We start from the raw sequence: 16,919 nt of genomic DNA on the forward strand, positions 1-16,919 counted from the left end.
GCTGATTTGATGGTCCACATTGTTAGCACACACCTCTTATTGGTTTGTCACGAAATTTCATGGGGGTACTCGTCGTAGATTGGAAAATATGAATTTTTCATTTTCCTGACAATAAAAATTCGTATCGCAGTCCGTACGGCATGTCCCGCTGATTTGATGATCCACCCTGTTAGCACACCCCTCTAACGTCCGCAAAACGGTTGAAATGCATGTAAAACAACACTCTGTATGCCTAATGATTTTTCAATAAGCAATCGTCATGTTTTTTCTTCAATGTCATTGCCTAATACTTCGCTTCCCTATCGTCTCATTTTCAAACGTCAACTCCACAACACGTAACTCTCAAACACTTTTTCACACACCCCTATATACTCCACTCAATGCCCGTTACATTACCGCCATGTTTTTTTCTTTTACTTTAGCAAACGTGTTTCAAAGCTGCACGCCCTGTAGACCTCTATGGCAGCCATGTTTTTTTTTAACACCGTATACTCCCTGTATATTATTGTTCTCATATTATTCCATGCGCGCTCAAATCGTTATATTCCAAACCGCGATAACGCTACTCGATTCTTGGCCGTACGCGTGACCTTGGAAGGAACCAAAAATGTCACGATGGAACTTAGCCGTTTTCCCATGTTAATTTCCATAAGACAACTTCTTGAACCGGTGCAGCATATCTACTACTGGACCCCATATAGCGATCGATCGGAAGTGTAGAACGAACCACTCACGTTAATCAATCGGCTACCCCCTCCTTCAATGCTTCATGGAATTCGAATCAACCCTTTTTCAGAATAATGCTCAAATATGCATATAGGTCCACCCACGAGCATACCCTGGAACTACTAGATTATCGCCAAAGAGACACCATGCGTTTAATTAGAGACCCAAATATCACCAATTTTGATACATGAAAGGAAGGTTGAGGACTTTTGAAGTTACACTCTTAAGGGAAGTGGATGATTGATGATTCATCGGGAGCAATTCACGCCAGAAGTAAGCTGCAAACTACCAATGCCCATCGCTCAAATTTCAACTCGAAATATATTTTTTCGTATATTCTTCTCTTTGGTGACGGCTTTCTTGTGAAAAAACTCAAGACGTTCGCAAATGTTTGACTTTTATAGCTTTTCATGATAATTATTAAATGATTTTCACAGTATAAATTCAGTAGGAGACGCGTTTCGCTACAAGGCAGCTTCATCATTTGGACCAGTAGATCAAACTATTCTCCAATGTTATTGGAGTAGGTAATTCCAATACTCAATCAGACGTACGACTTCTTTTGGTAAAATAGGTAGATTGAAAAAAAAAACAATAACAATACAAAAAATAACTCCTAGGGAAACAGGTAGCTCATAATTTTATGAATTATCGACATTTCATACCAAAACCATGCAAAAAATTAATATTCCTGTAATTTTTTCATCATTTTTTTGTGAACCATCTATCGCCGTCGAAACTTGTGTGAGCTGAGGATTAATGAGGTCATACCTTTCAACGTCCTATGACGAGTTGGACGATGGGCAATAAAAATTGATCGTCCGACCTATGCGCTTCAAACCACCGTTTCGCCTAGCGGTCGATTGAATTAATGGTACAAATAAACAATTACAATTCATTATCACTTCAAAAAAAGATTTTCTTCAGTTCAAAAATTTTTTATGTAAGGAAGTTTTCTTTTCGAAATTTTTTGAAGCCCTTTCTATATCAACTTTTGGGCACGCCCCACATGTTAGTTTGTAGAGTATTGATTGATTGTCTCTGTTCATTTTTGACTTGTCGTTCCCTGTATAACCATCCAAATAGCTACAAGCCTATGTGCTGTGTTCTCTATTGTTGATAGTCTTTTTATTTCATATGATAATTTTCCTGTATATTTGTATCTGTATGGGTTGGTGTGGCGAATTACGAAATTATGTTTTTTGTGAATTTTCCTTATTGTGAGGTCTGGACAGTTTATCAAATTCACAATAGAACTATCAATCAAACAAAAAAAATGGCAATTACACAAAATTATATCTCATGATGATATTAACTGTAAGTTTGGCAGCGTTTCTAGGAATGAACATCAATCTGCATGTTAATGATGACTCAAAGATTTTCGTTTTCATATTATTCTTAACAGAATGAATATTGCTAAAGGAATTTTCTTATATTCTCCACTGAAAAGTAGAAAGAAGGGAGTTTTGCGAACGATCAGAGTATGAAAACTTTGGAATTACATAAAAGTTGCGGAATAAGAATTTGCCATCGTACATGGAATTCAGTTTTCGTGTTTCAGAATTTCGTTTTCCCAATAGCTCGAATCAGTTGCGCTCATGGACAGAATGGAAATATATATTATCATTCAAGAAATTGTCGAGGAATGTGACAAACGGATTATCAGCACAACAGATATATTTTGATTTTTGTGATAGCTCCCAAATAAACATATTTTCATACGAAAGCTATCTATAACTTTTTCATTTACCTTTTCGGAAATATAATAGCACTCAAAGATGCATTGTGCAGATGATACTACTCCTGTTTTCGACTCAGCAGCCACTTGAATCCTGTAGATTGAAAACTATAGAGTTTCAACTTCTATTTCACGAAAATCAAATTCATTTCAATGAATTTTCTACTTTCTTCTACATTTAAATCATTTCCTTATCAAAATATAAGTAAAAATTGAAAATTATATCACTTTTGAAACAAAAAATGGACCAATCATAACAAATAACGGCATCTATCAATACATTTTATATTTTATATCATCTGAATGTGTCTTATAACCCAATTTGTTTCGTTGAAAAGAGAGTATATTATTTTTCATATAGATGGAGTATTGTAACACCTAAAAAAAATCAGCATGCACAAAGTCAATTTGATCAAAAAACAATTGATCTTTCATTTATATCACAGGCAAAATATGAGAAAAAAAAGACCGTGATCGGAAGAAATCAAACATTTCGTCCGCTACAGCAGCATATATTTACAGTAGCATAGATTGCGAAAGAAAAATAAGAGTTTCTTCAATTACATTATTTTCATGAGCTAATGATGACATTGGAAAAGTGAACAGAAAAAGTTCAATATTCATTAGTTACTATCACATAATAATAAAAAGTGAGATGAAATGAAGTTTTGATTGAATATAGCTTTCGAAAATGAATACAAAAGAAATAGTGATGAAGTTTTCAACACGATAGATTACCACAATCGTACATCTCACTAGATACAGAAGCAAAATAAAATATCACTGAAGTGTTCCAATCCTATGTACTGCTATTAAATGTCAAAAGCTCATAAACACTTTCTCGTGACTCTCACCACATCGAACACTCATCTCTTTTCATATGTTGATCCATCATTTTCAGTCTGCTAATAGTAGCGATTCTCCTCTCTCAGGACAGATTGACAAATTGTACAAACTGTTATCATCGTTCAACTCGAATGTAATAAATGATAATCATATATCCAGTCAACATCATTGACAGGTTGATTATTTTCAGTATACATACGTTCATAATAATAGTTTGAATTTTGAATTGCATGAAACATTGGATTGAAAATAAATGACAATAATTTTTCCATAGAGGAATTATTCGAACAAATTTCTGGAATTACTCAAAGGATTGAGTAAAGAGAAAAAAAACGAAGAAAAATTGAATTCACGCGTTTTCTCAGTACAAATTATGTGAAATCTATGATTGATTATGGACCATTTAGTTTTTCCAATCTGAAAGAATATTCTGCCATTTTTTCTCAACTATTTCCTGAACTGATGATTTCACAAAACGAAGAAACAAATATTTTTCCAAGATATCTGGTAAACAAACTTCATTTTTATACTTCTCTGAATATTCCCCAATCTATTGAAATCACAGATAATCACAGAATAGAGTCGTTTAATGATAACTTTCAAACTGAGGTATGATTTCTGGAATATCGAACAAAATATTTTTGAATATTTGAAATGATTATTACTGTTTTTTGGGGGGTGTGAAACGTTCATAATCTCAAAAATGAACAAAGTGAAAGATGAAGAATCTGTCAAAAAGTTACTGCCACTAAAGAGTCCATTGAGTCAGTAACTCATCCCATCCATGAATTTTGTCTACAAATGCAATAATCAATAAAGAGAGTCTGATTAAATTTTCCAGTTAGCCGACTATTATACCACCATAGATTCTGCAGTGCTTCAGATTTGTTCAGTTTTCAGATTGTGCGAGGTTCTAAAAGCAAAAAAAGTTGTGAAAGCTGACTTTTTCATGAAATTTGGTTTTCAAAAAATACAGATCATATAGGTATATTCAAAACATCGTAACAACAATATTCCCATCATTTATTACTTAAAAAATGTTTACCTGATTCTTGGGCCCAATCAATCAGTGATGTCACTCTTGAAGAGAAACTTGAAACACAGTTTTCAAATTTTCCACGCGCATCAAGTCCAACAGTTTCAAAGTTTGTTTTCACACCACACATTAGCGCGGTCGCACAAGCTGACGACTCTCCTATCTGAGCGTCCATGTTGTAAGTCTGAAACAATTTTTTTTCTCAATACCATATTTTCTTCATTCATCGACTCAGTGAAAAAATATTGTTTGAAAATAATTCGCTGTGAATTCTTCTATATTCTAATATGCATTCTTGAACAATATGCCACTGGTTTCATTTATTTCAGACATTCATACTTTTCAGAAATTGATTTTGTATTTCAGAACCTAAATTCTTAAGAAATAACATATATAAACTAAACAATATTAATAATTCTGAAGACACAATGACTAGTATAACGTTAAAAATGACTTTTCAAAATAACAAGTAAACATTCTGTATGATACCTGAAAGTGTGTAACAATTTGAAACTTCAAATAAAAAAACTTATGCAGCATTCATAACATTATATCGCACCTTGAAAACAAAAGTGGCATTATACTAAAATGAGCAATATTGAGTTACAACGACATTTAGATTCCTTGGAAGAAAGCGCTTTTATTGCAAAAACGACATTTTATCTTAGTTTGAATACTTTTCCCTAAAGGCCGGTGTCAGTTTGAACTTTTGCGTAAATAACAAAGAAGTCATTCATAAGGTGACACTATCCAGTTGAAGACAAGCATTTGGAGTGGATACACGCTGCGGCGAGTAGAAAAAGTGGGATTTTATGTATAGTGATGTTTAAAGCGTAATTCAAACTGATATTTTTGCTGAAGTAATAACTACAAAAAATGGCATTTAAAGTATAGTGTCTCTCATTAAGTTAAAGTAATATTGAAATAAATTAACAAAAAACTGACATTTTATGTATAGTTTCGCTTATTTAGTTAATTGTACACTAAAATATTATTTTTGATGAATTTAAAAATGTAATTTTTTGTTTAGTGCCTTTTTTAACGTTATTGTCTGTCATTATTTCATGAATATGAAAACATGAATGGCATTATAACCATAGTGCCATTTTTTTGGTTATATTTATTTCAAATCGCCATTTTTTTGTGAAAAGAAACAGGCATTTTCTTTTCAGTGTCTGTTTTTAAACAAAATTATGGTAAAATTATTAAAATGTAGATGTTTTAAATCACTGTTTAAGTGTCATATTCCTCTTAGTGCCAGTAATACTATAAAGTTAAGAGGATGAAAATGTTTCATTTTGTTAAATGAGCGTCATATTGAGAATACCGCCACTGTTTTGTAAAATATGACATCTACAATGTTTTGAAATGATATTGTTATAGTGAATTATAACCTAAATTAGATTTTCCTATTACTGATAGAGATTACGGGAATAGTTTTTCCTATATTTGGATGTCATTGTTGCATTTGAGAAACGTATTTTCTTCCTTGTTTGTGGTTATCAAAATGAATCCGTCAAGAGATAGGGGTAAAAAAATATTAATGCGTGCAATTCAAAACAAGGAAAACTGTTCAGATGCTAATGCCTCAACATCCAATTCAAACAGTTTGTCAACAACTAGAGATTTCTACGTTTTACTATAAGTCTAAAATAAATTGCTTGAACTTTACCATCTCTGAGCTTAAACTTAACAATACTGAATGCTTATTCTGGGATGCATCTTGAGGACACCGAGGAGCAAATGAAATAGGTACTTGTGTATTGAAATATTTGCAAAAAAAATCTTCTTGTGACGACGAATGGCTGGACATAACTTTTTACTCTGATAATTGCAGTGATCAACAGAAGAGTTTATTATCGGAGTGTATATTTACGCAGTTCAATACTTAAAAATTAGGTCCATAACACATAAGTTCCTGATACGCGGTCATACTCAGAATGGGGGAGATGCTGTACATTCTGTAATAGAGAAACAAGTTAAACGATGTCTTAGATCTGGGGCCATATACGTGCCTTCGCAATATATTTCTGCTATTCGAGGTGCTAAAAAACGTGGAACACCTTCCATTGTAAATGAAATGGGTTACTGTGATTTCATAGATATAAAATAACTACCAGTTCCTAGACTAAATAAAGATGCAGATGGCCAAATTGTAAAGTTGTCAGACATAAAATTTATCAAAATTGAGAAAAATTTTAACATAATGAGATTAAAATACAGTACAAGACATCGTATTTTGATGATTTTAAAGAGCTTGATTTGAGTAAAAGAACAAATAGAAATAATCGTCATACAAAACTCAAACCGCTTTATCAGTGTGAATTGGAAATATCCGAAAGGAAGAAGACTGACATACGGAGCCTCATTAATGCTGGTTTGATTCCCAGTTATTATACCTCCTACTATGAAAGTATATTTCAGTAGTATAGTAGTATGTATGTACCAAACGATAATTTTGATACAACCTACGTATTTCAAACGATCTCATTAAAATAATTGGTATCACTTCTATAAGCATAAGTACTTAGATCCGTTTATTTTCTAGAAGGGTTCATTTTTCATTTTCTGAAAAATACTTTTTTTTTTAATTTGAATTTTATGTTCCATTTTAAAGTTTGTTTCATTATTACTGTTGTATAATACCGGCAAAAATTGTGATTTATACATAAAAAACTTGCATTTCAACGAAAAACGTTACATAATTAAAGTGTATCTTGATTGTACTGATTATAACATAATTGTTTTTCCCAAATAAATATTTTTTCTTGTTTCTATGACATAATTTCTTTTTATTTCTATTATATTTTCCTAACTCCCATTATTGATCTTTGGGTTATAATGGGTAATTATTCTAAAACGGGTAGGTTTACGGAAATCAAAAGTGGCACTATGCGAAACTTTTTTTAAAAACCTTGTTTTCTAAATAACTCCATAATTTACTGGCATGTTTTCAGTACATAACTTGAATAAGATAGTCAAACTAACTAATGAAATTAATTGCATTCTTTTTTTCCAGTTATTTGCTAAGATATTGGCGAAAATGCTGCGTCAAAAACTGTAAATGGTCATACTGAAAAATGTCAATTTTTGTATAACGCCGCTTTTGTTTTCAAGGTGCGATATATTGAGATGAGTTGTGCATTTCTGTTTTCTGTCAAGTTTTTAGCATAACAAACATCCTCAATTATGTATCTTGAATATAATTCATCAGGAACATTATAATTGTCTTTGCATAATTCCTAAGCTTCGAATTCCACTTTACATTTCATTCATAAACATTGTTGAAGGTTAGATGCATTTATTTACCTTTTGATGTCAGATGAATCGAAGTTAGATTCCGTCCAACAGAATGTTATCATTATACCCAGGTATGCTTTGTTTTTTGTTTTTCCTAAAATCTAACCTCATGACGCTTTGTTATGATGAACAATTAGAGGATAATACATTTCCTAAAAAGTGTATTATTCAGATATTTTCCTTGTATACATTCTTCATTGCATGTCACAATTAGTCATTTCAAACGTAATTACCATCAGTTGGTTAGGATAGACACAATTCAACAGGTGGCTGCCCTGACTGTCTTATGACAAGCCATGACCTTCATTTTATGATTTCCGAGATGCGATAAAAGCAAATTTCGATGTCAATTGTTTTTTCTTAATAGTTGATTAATAAGTCCGGTCAGATTTGAAAAAGGCGTTTTTTTCCGAGGTGAGATTTCACGAGGAAGGCTGTGTGGCAATTCCCGATTTGATTTCTAATTAATATCTACATAAAAGGCCTTTTCTTTTTGGAAGGTAAGTTTTGGAGATTGATATTTCACTTTTCAGTTACACTTGCAGATCGGTTGGCCTTGTTAGAGATGATTTAAGGTTTGAGATACCTAAATTTCTTTCCTGATTTGTGAGGAGGGTACGCCATTTGCCATTTTGTTAGGCCCATGAGGTGTAGATGGAATTTTGGTTTACTATCAATGTAGATGGTTACATTTAGAGACCAGTTACTCAGTATTCCTGCTGGTTCATTGTCAGCTCAGTCAAGAGGATTCCAGGATTCCCAATAAAGCAACAAACTTCAACATCAGGACTTATAATTCTGGACGTTAGCCCTGGAGAAAAGGTAAGATCTATCCATTGATTATAACTCCAGGATCCAAAGAATTATTTATATTAAGAGAAGATAATATTCACCACTCAACATTCAAATTGTAAAATATATAATCATCAGCAATATGATATTGAAAGGAATTAACATGTGAACTCATGTATTGGCCAATAAAAAGGAGTTGTAAAATAACTTAGGAAGAATTAAAATGAATAGTACAAATCAATAGAAAGTAAATCATTGAAATATCCCTTGAAGGAAGTAGTGGTATTGTACATACATTTTTATTGTTGGTACCTCATTATATAACCGTACAGTTCAACAGGTCTTTCAATCATTTTTGTTATTTCTCTGTTTTGTCTGTAAATAGAGTGGCGCCTTTTTCGCCACCCACATTTTAATGAACCCATGCCTCGCTCCCTAACACCAGAGCTGCCGTGCCTATAACACTAACATTCAAAACGCACAACAACAAGTTTAAATTGAAATGAAGTTATGGTATTTTGACACCCATAAACGTGGGGCTCCGATTTTGCAAAGTGATAAAATTGATTTAAATCATTTTTATTTGATATTTGGAGTTTGAAATTGCTGCATTCAATATCATTAATTCACATAGGTAAAGAAAAAAAGGTAACATTGAACTGAGTGCAGATGTTTTTACTTTTGTTGAAGAAGAGGATCAAATTTCGGCCACTTCAGATAATATTGCTAGTCAAATTCCAGACTTTGATATCACTACAACGGATGCTTTATATCAGAGGTTGAAAGCTAGGTTAGGACATGTTGAAGGTAGAATTCGTAGAATGAAAATTGATCTATCTAAACCTGAGGAAGTTTCTTTCAAAAATGAATCATATAATACTTGTTTGTCTCTAGAATCAAACTTAGAAGATCAAATTAAAACTCAAGCATGTTTACCATTAAATTTGCCATTACCGCAACCAAACTCTACTTCACAACAGACTGTGGTACCGTCAACGTCAAAAACAGTAGCTATTTACAAATGGAATGTAAAATTTGATGCAACCAAAAAGTCAATGGGGGTAAAATCATTTTTAGAAAGGATAGATCAACTTGCTAAAGCTAGACATGTTACACATCAAGAACTTTATGATTCAGCTTTGGATTTATTTGATAGTAAAGCGCTTCTGTGGTTTCGTTACATTTCTAATACAGTTGAAGATTGGGATTCACTTTCTGAAAGACTTGTTCAAGATTTTTTAAATAAAGAATACGATGAAGAATTATGGGAGGCTATAAAGAACCGTAAACAGCATGAAGATGAAACAGTTAAAATTATTGTTGCTGTCATGGAACAATTGTTTAGTAGATGAAGTAATCCTCCCGCAGTAGTTACAAAAATGAAATGGATAAAAACAATTTAAAGTCCGAGTATGTTGAAACGTTAGCTCTTCATAAATATAATAATGTAGAGGATTTAATTCAAGATGCCAAAGCATTAGAGGAAGTTTACAGGGATCTTCATGCTAATAGGTCTGTTAGAAAACAAGCTGTTAGTTCTTTGATGAATGAATTAGAATTTGAATTTGGTCATTGTAGTAAACAAGCTGACTAAAAACATAATGAACAAGAATTCACGAGTGAATATTCTGGGAATCAAAAACGAAGGCATTCGGGTTGGTATAATTCAAATAATGAATTTTCTAATGAAATTTCATCCCGAGACGATACTTCTAGAAAACCTATAGTTTATTTCAATTGCCATCAACAGAATCATCATTTTGAACACTGCACTAAAAAAAGAAGTAAATTTTGTTACAAATGTGGAAAACAAAATGTAATCGAATCCTACTGTGATAGCTGTAAGGGAAACGGGTCAAGGAAATAGAACATATTCTATCTGGCCGTATTCCGCCTTCGCATCCTCAGGCCAATCTTAAACGAAGTAATCGTATAGAAGAACAAAAAAAGATTTTAAAATCAGTTAAATTTTATTTTAATAACATTTTAATAGGAAAAGGTTATCCAATGAAATCAAGTAATTCTTATCAATCGTGCTCAAGAAACATACTTGAGTATAATTCAATAAGTCCAGTTTTGGTTGAAAAAATTAATGATAATAGGCCAAATGTTGAAGTTATAGTTTTAGGAAAAGAAGTTACTGCATTATTGGATTCAGGTGCTAGTAGTAACACACTTGGTCAAAAAGGAATTGACTTTATAAAATATCTCGGTTTGAGGAGTAACAGGTCAATACATAAATTTGTTAGGACTGCTGATGGAGCTAAGCAGACGGTTCGAGGAATAGTGGATATTCCTATTTGTGTAAATGATAGATGTGAAATAATATCATTTTTATTAGTTCCTTCTCTTAGTTATTCAGTAATACTGGGAAGTGATTTTTTGCAAAAAATTTCAAATTAAAATTGATTTTAAAAATCATACATGGGCGGATTTGATTACATCAATGCTCTTTCTGAAGATAACGTCCAAAAAATTGAAGACATGTCTCCTCAACAACTTATTCCAGTTAATAAAGTTAAGTCGAAGTTTGAACTTCGACTTGAATAGAGATGGAAATTTGGCTCGTACAAATGAATTAGAATATCATATCGATACTGGCGATGCTAGGCGATTTGAACAAAGACATTTTCAAATGTCTCCTTATATGTCAACACACCTCAATGAAGAACTTGATAAAATGCTCGAACAAAAGGTAGTTATAGCTTCTAGTAGTGAGTGGTGTTCTCCGGTACTATTGGTGAAGAAATCAAATGGAGATTTTCGGTTTTGTTTTGATGGGAGACGTTTAAATTCTGTAACTAAGAAAGATAGTTATCCGCTTCTGACTGTAGATAGAATATTATCGTTAGTAGGCAAAGCAAATTTTATTTCATCAGTAGATCTTCGCAGTGCATTTTAGCAAATTCCACTTGATAATGAATCAAAGGAAAAAACGGCTTTTGCAATTCCTGGCAGAGGGCTTTTTCATTTTAATGTTTTACCTTTTGGACTCTCGAATGCTGCTCAATGCCAGCAAAGACTTATGGATGCAATATTTGAACCGAAATTAGAACCAAACGTTTTCGTATATGACTCATTATAGTTAGTCAAACGTTTGATGAACACATTGCTGTGTTAAATGAAGTGGCAGAACGTTTGAATGAGGCCAATTTGACTGTAAATTTATAGAATTGTGAGTTTTTTAGACCGTCACTAAAATACCTTGGGTTCATTATAGACAAATATGGACTCAGAACAAACCCTGATGAAGTTTCGGCTATGGTAAATTTTCCACAACCCAAAAATACACGGAAGTAAAATGATTCACAGGTCTTTGTAGTTGGTACAGGCGTTTTATTCCACAGTTTTCAAATTTAATGGTACCTATCAATGATTCAATAAAATATAGGAAGAAAGGTCAGAAAATATATTGGACCACTTAAGCTGAGAAAGCCTTTCAAAATGTAAAACAAGCACTTATTTCGGCTCCTATCTCAACGAGTCCTGACTTCGCCCTACCATTCGCTGTTCAGTGTGATGCGTCGGACATAGTGAAATATTTAGTGAAATTGAAAAATCCTACTGGAAGACTTGCACGCTGGGGTGTACGACTTAGTCAGTTCGATTTTAACATAATTCATAGAAAAGGTAGTTCGAATGTTGTGCTTGATGCACTATCAAGGGCAACAACAGAGTCAGCTCCTTGTGATACGACCATAATAGAAAATGTTGCCATTGAAAACCCTAATCAGTGTATTAACTTGGACATTGATCTTTCAAATTTAGATTTATTTTATATAAAAATGCGCAATAACATTTTGTCAGACCCAGATAAATATCCAAATTGGAGAGTTAAGGATAATTATGTATATAAATTAGTTCCTTCGAGAATTCCTATTGATACAAACATCTCAGATTGGAAATTATTAGTACCTAAGAAACAGGGATCTGCAATTATTTTTTCTTATCGTGATTCACCAGTGGCATCACATTTAGGTTTCTTTAAAACTTTCTCTCGGGTAATTAATGCTTATTTTTGGCCAAAAATGCGCCGTGACATATATCGATATGTAAAATCATGCAAAATTTGTGCCTCTCAAAAAGCTCCAAATTATTCTAAAATCGGATTTCTAGGGTCTGAGAAGAAAGTAAGATTTCCGTGGCAGGTGATAGCTTTGGTTTTAATGGGACCTCTTCCCCGTAGTACATCTGGTTATCAGTATATATTAGTCATAAGCGACTGGGTTACTAAATTCCCTCTTCGTAGTGCTACAGCTCCAGGCATAACTCGAATAATTGAAAATGATGTATTTCTAGTGTATGGAGTACCTCAACATATTATTTATGACAATGGGAGGCAATTAGTCAGTAATTCGATTAAAGATCTTGTGAAGAAATACGATACTTATATTCAATATACTCCTTATTATCATCCTCAAGCAAACTGCTATTCATAGCTACATAAAGGATAATCACAAATTATGGGATAAAGAATTGGCAAAAATTGCATATGCCTTACAAATAGCTGTCCATTAACTAACAGGCTACAGTCCAGCTTTTCTTAATTTTGGAAAAGAAGTTTCCTGTACTGGAAAGTATTATGGGAATAGATATCGACTTAGTAGATAGGAAAAATTGGGTCCAAAACTTAGGTCAAATGTCAGAAATTTTCAAGGAGATTCAGAATAAACTTAACTAAGCTTATCGAGAAAATGAAAAGAGATATAATTTAAGGCGTAGAAATAAAGAGTTCTATGTAGGAAATAAAGTTATGAGGAGAAATAGAGTTCTTTTCAACGCAGGTGAAAGCTTCAGTTAGAAATTAGCAACACGTTATATTAAATGTACAATTATAAAGAAAAAGTCAAAACTCGTTTATGAATGTAGGGACGACGAAGGACAAGTTGGTAATGTATGCGTGAGCATATACCCACAAATTGATTATTATTGGCAGTGCCACAGGTGCTTTTGTCTGTAGGAAGCCTATGCTCTATTGATCTAACAAGCTATCCACGTGAGAGTCTCTCAAAGCTAGAGTCGGATTGGTGTTGCATTTCAATATCTTTGGGGTACTTCCGAGAAGACGGAGATCTTCCGGACGGACTGGTTTCTAACACCTCGAACCTTCTTGTTTTGTTTTGGTCAGTGTTAACTCACTCTTCAGGTTGATGGAACCTATATTTCACTAGGATATCTTTGGAAGCCCAGGGGTTGTCACACAAGTTGTGCAATCCAAAGAATTCCAACTTTTTGTACATCTTTTGTAAATTTTGATACTTAGAATTATTAGCATGGATAGTATAAATCGTGAATACATTGAAAGTGATGTGTATATATCTGTTGTAAATATTATTCAACTTCCAAGCTTTAAACATTTTTTTTTTGAATTGTATGCATTCTATTTAAGGTAAAATCGACATTACCCATGTCAATTTTCATATTAGGAGGGGGATGATTATAACGTTGAAAATGACTTTTCAAAATAACAATGTAAAGGTTGTTTCATAAGGAAGGACGTGAAAATTAAAAAAATGATGGAGTTTTCACTTCAGTCTATTGTCTTTCTTTTCTTTGATTTGAAAGGGTTATATTTTTAGGAGTGATTAATTTTTTGGGAAAGAAAGTTTTTGGCTTTCTACTACTCCATCTGATACAAAAAAATGGATGAGAGAATCTTCCAAAGAAAGGAAGGAATAATCAATTTGAAAATAAGTAACTCTATACATGGATGTGTAGATCATGCAAAGAAGTAACTTTCAGACACAAACTGAAAGAAAGTCCTCCTGAAACAGATACTTTCATATCAACATTGAATTACACGAAAGAAAAAATTCTTTCGAAACAAATACTTCTATATGAACACTGAATTATACAGAAGATACTTTTCTCTATTCAGTTTGTATATCGAACATTCGTGGAGGAATAAGAATCAGATATCATTCACATGAGTTCTACTTTGAATGAATGGTAATAAATTGTACTCACATGGAACACTGTCACCCTAACTGGTATACACGTGTTTCGCCTTGAGACACTTGCCCTAAGGCTCTTCAGTACTAAATTGGATAACATTATAGAAAATACACACACTTCATTCATGAATTACGATTTTGAATGTCACGGAATAAGCTTGATCTGCTTATGTCATCGATTATCCCAGTTACTTATTTTCAAATTGATTAATCCTTCATTTCTTTGGAAGATTCTCTCATCCATTTTTTTGTATCAGATGGAGTAGTAGAAAGTCAAAAACTTTTTTTCTTTCTTTTCATTCTGATTTACAATTGACAAATCGTTCATTATCGATACAGTTTGCATATCCTACATGGATATATTTGTAATATTAGCAAAACGTAGTTGACCTAGTTATAAATGAAAATGATTAATGTACAGGGTGTATATACATAAATAAATATTTAAAAGAATGAGTACAATTATCTAAAGGGCACTACATCTCCCCCTTTTAGAAGAATGAACTTCATTTCGGCCGAATATGAAGGTCATTCATTCTTACAGCTACAAAAGAAAATAGGGGCCATGTATTGCCGATCATTAGAGAATTACACATGAAAATTGCATAATTGCATGATCTCCTTCTCCTAAAACTACCAAAAATAGATACTACCCAAAATTATTTCATTATCCATACTTATTAGTAATACTCACTTAAATTACTGATACGTCTACAATAATTCAATAGTCCGAACCACGCATTATTTATTCATTTTATTTCTCACTATATACAGTGCTTTTCAGATAAAAGTATCCACTTTTAATAAATTTTGTAATACTGGTATTTAGGAAAAATACAAAAACACGTCAATTTATGTTGGAAGGGGCAAGCATTATGGCTTATTTAAACTTACTGGAAAAGCCACCCCCTCAACCCTAGAATTATTCCTTTTTTTTTAAATTACTTCTCATCTTTTTTATGTAAAATTTGGATACTCCTCTTTGAGCTGATTTAAAAAATGTATAATACTTGTAGGTTAGTTTATGAGATAAACAATTTTTCTTTTAATAGCACAAATTTTACTTTTTTTTTACTTTCACCTTATTTGCCTGTAATAAAATGGGTTGTACAACAGTTCAAACTCTTTAATCTTTTTAACTGTACTATTTATTATGAAGTTACAATAAGTGTTCAAAATGAGTACCATTCACTTCCATACAATGGTATAATCTATTTTGAAATGCCTCTCTGACATTGCTTAATACGGCTGGATTTAATTGTCGTCATTCATTTTCTATCCTCTCTCGTAAAACATCCAGAGATTCTGGTTGGGTAGCATGAACTTTTGTTTTCAAATACCCCCAGAAAAAGAATTCTAGGGGTGTTGAATCCGGTGACCTAGGTGGCCACTCCATCATCTGCCCTCTTCTACCTATCCAACGAGCGGGGAATGTTTCGTTTAAAAATTGTCGGACAGGCATAGCATAGTGTGGGGGAGCTCCGTCTTGTTGAAATACCAGTAAATCTTCGGAAAGGTTATCATCATTTTCTATTATTGCTGTAATACGTGGGTCAACCCCTTCCCTGAGTAACTCAAGATATGATTCACCATTGAAATTTCCGTTGATGAAAAAAGGTCCGACAATGTGATCACCTAGGATACCACACCAAACGTTTAACTTTTGGGGATGTTGTGTTTGGAATTCACGCATAATATGTGGATCACTTTCAGCCCAATATCTACAATTATGCCTATTTACTAAGCCATTTGATGAAAATGAGCATTCATCAGAAAAGTAAATATTGTTTAACAATTGTGGATTGTTATTGATAAATTGCGTCATTGATTCGAAAAACTCTAGACAACGATCAAAATCATCTTCATTCAACTCGTGCACCAACTTAACTTTGTATGGGTGGTACTTGAATTTATGTAAAACTCGGAAAACTGTAGAGGATGAAACACCGATCGCTCTACTTATTGTTGACAACGATTGGGGTTGTTGAGCCTCTAAGCTGACTTGCCCTAAAATTGCCACTTGGATTGCTTCGTTATTTACGAGTCCCTCTTGCTTATGCACTTTATTGCAAATTTTTGTAAATTTGCAAATTCATTTGCAAATTTGCAAATTCATTTGCAAATTTATTGTAAATTTCTCCATCAGTTGAATTACATACTTATGAGTTGCATGTCTTCCGTCATGTAATTCGTTGAATATTCTAGCAGCAGCTCTTGCACAATTATTATTTTGGTAGTATAAACCTACAATTTCAATTCTTTCTTGCAAAGAGTAAACCATTTCAGCGAAACAAAATAAATAATGTATCAAAGTACACTATCAATAGTGACTACAAATTCTAGTTGACAATGTCAAACTTTAATAAAAAGTAGAGTTTTTTGTTTGGACTTTTGAAGTAGAATAAATAGCACAGTTAAACAGATTAAAGAGTTTGAACTGTTGTACAACCCATTTTAGTACAGGCAAATAAGGTGAAAGTAAAAAATAAGTAAAATTTGTGCTATTGAAAGAAAAATTGTTCATCTC

The 16,919-nt window shown here is 32.8% G+C and overlaps 1 protein-coding gene across 1 annotated transcript in view; it reads right to left on the reverse strand.

Annotated features, from left to right (window-relative positions):
* The window catches only part of LOC111512315 (alkaline phosphatase), a 952,023-nt gene that overhangs the window by 347,160 nt on the left and 587,944 nt on the right, over positions 1 to 16,919 (reverse strand). The window contains exon 4 of the mRNA XM_074178167.1: positions 4,356 to 4,530. Within this exon, the coding sequence (XP_074034268.1) occupies positions 4,356 to 4,530 (175 nt within the window). The remainder of the gene's footprint in view (positions 1 to 4,355; positions 4,531 to 16,919) is intronic.

Source organism: Leptinotarsa decemlineata, unplaced genomic scaffold (assembly GCF_025532065.1).
Source record: "Leptinotarsa decemlineata unplaced genomic scaffold, Ldec_3_MD MMD2_tig00003557_RagTag_RagTag, whole genome shotgun sequence".
Classification (NCBI taxonomy): domain Eukaryota; kingdom Metazoa; phylum Arthropoda; class Insecta; order Coleoptera; family Chrysomelidae; genus Leptinotarsa; species Leptinotarsa decemlineata.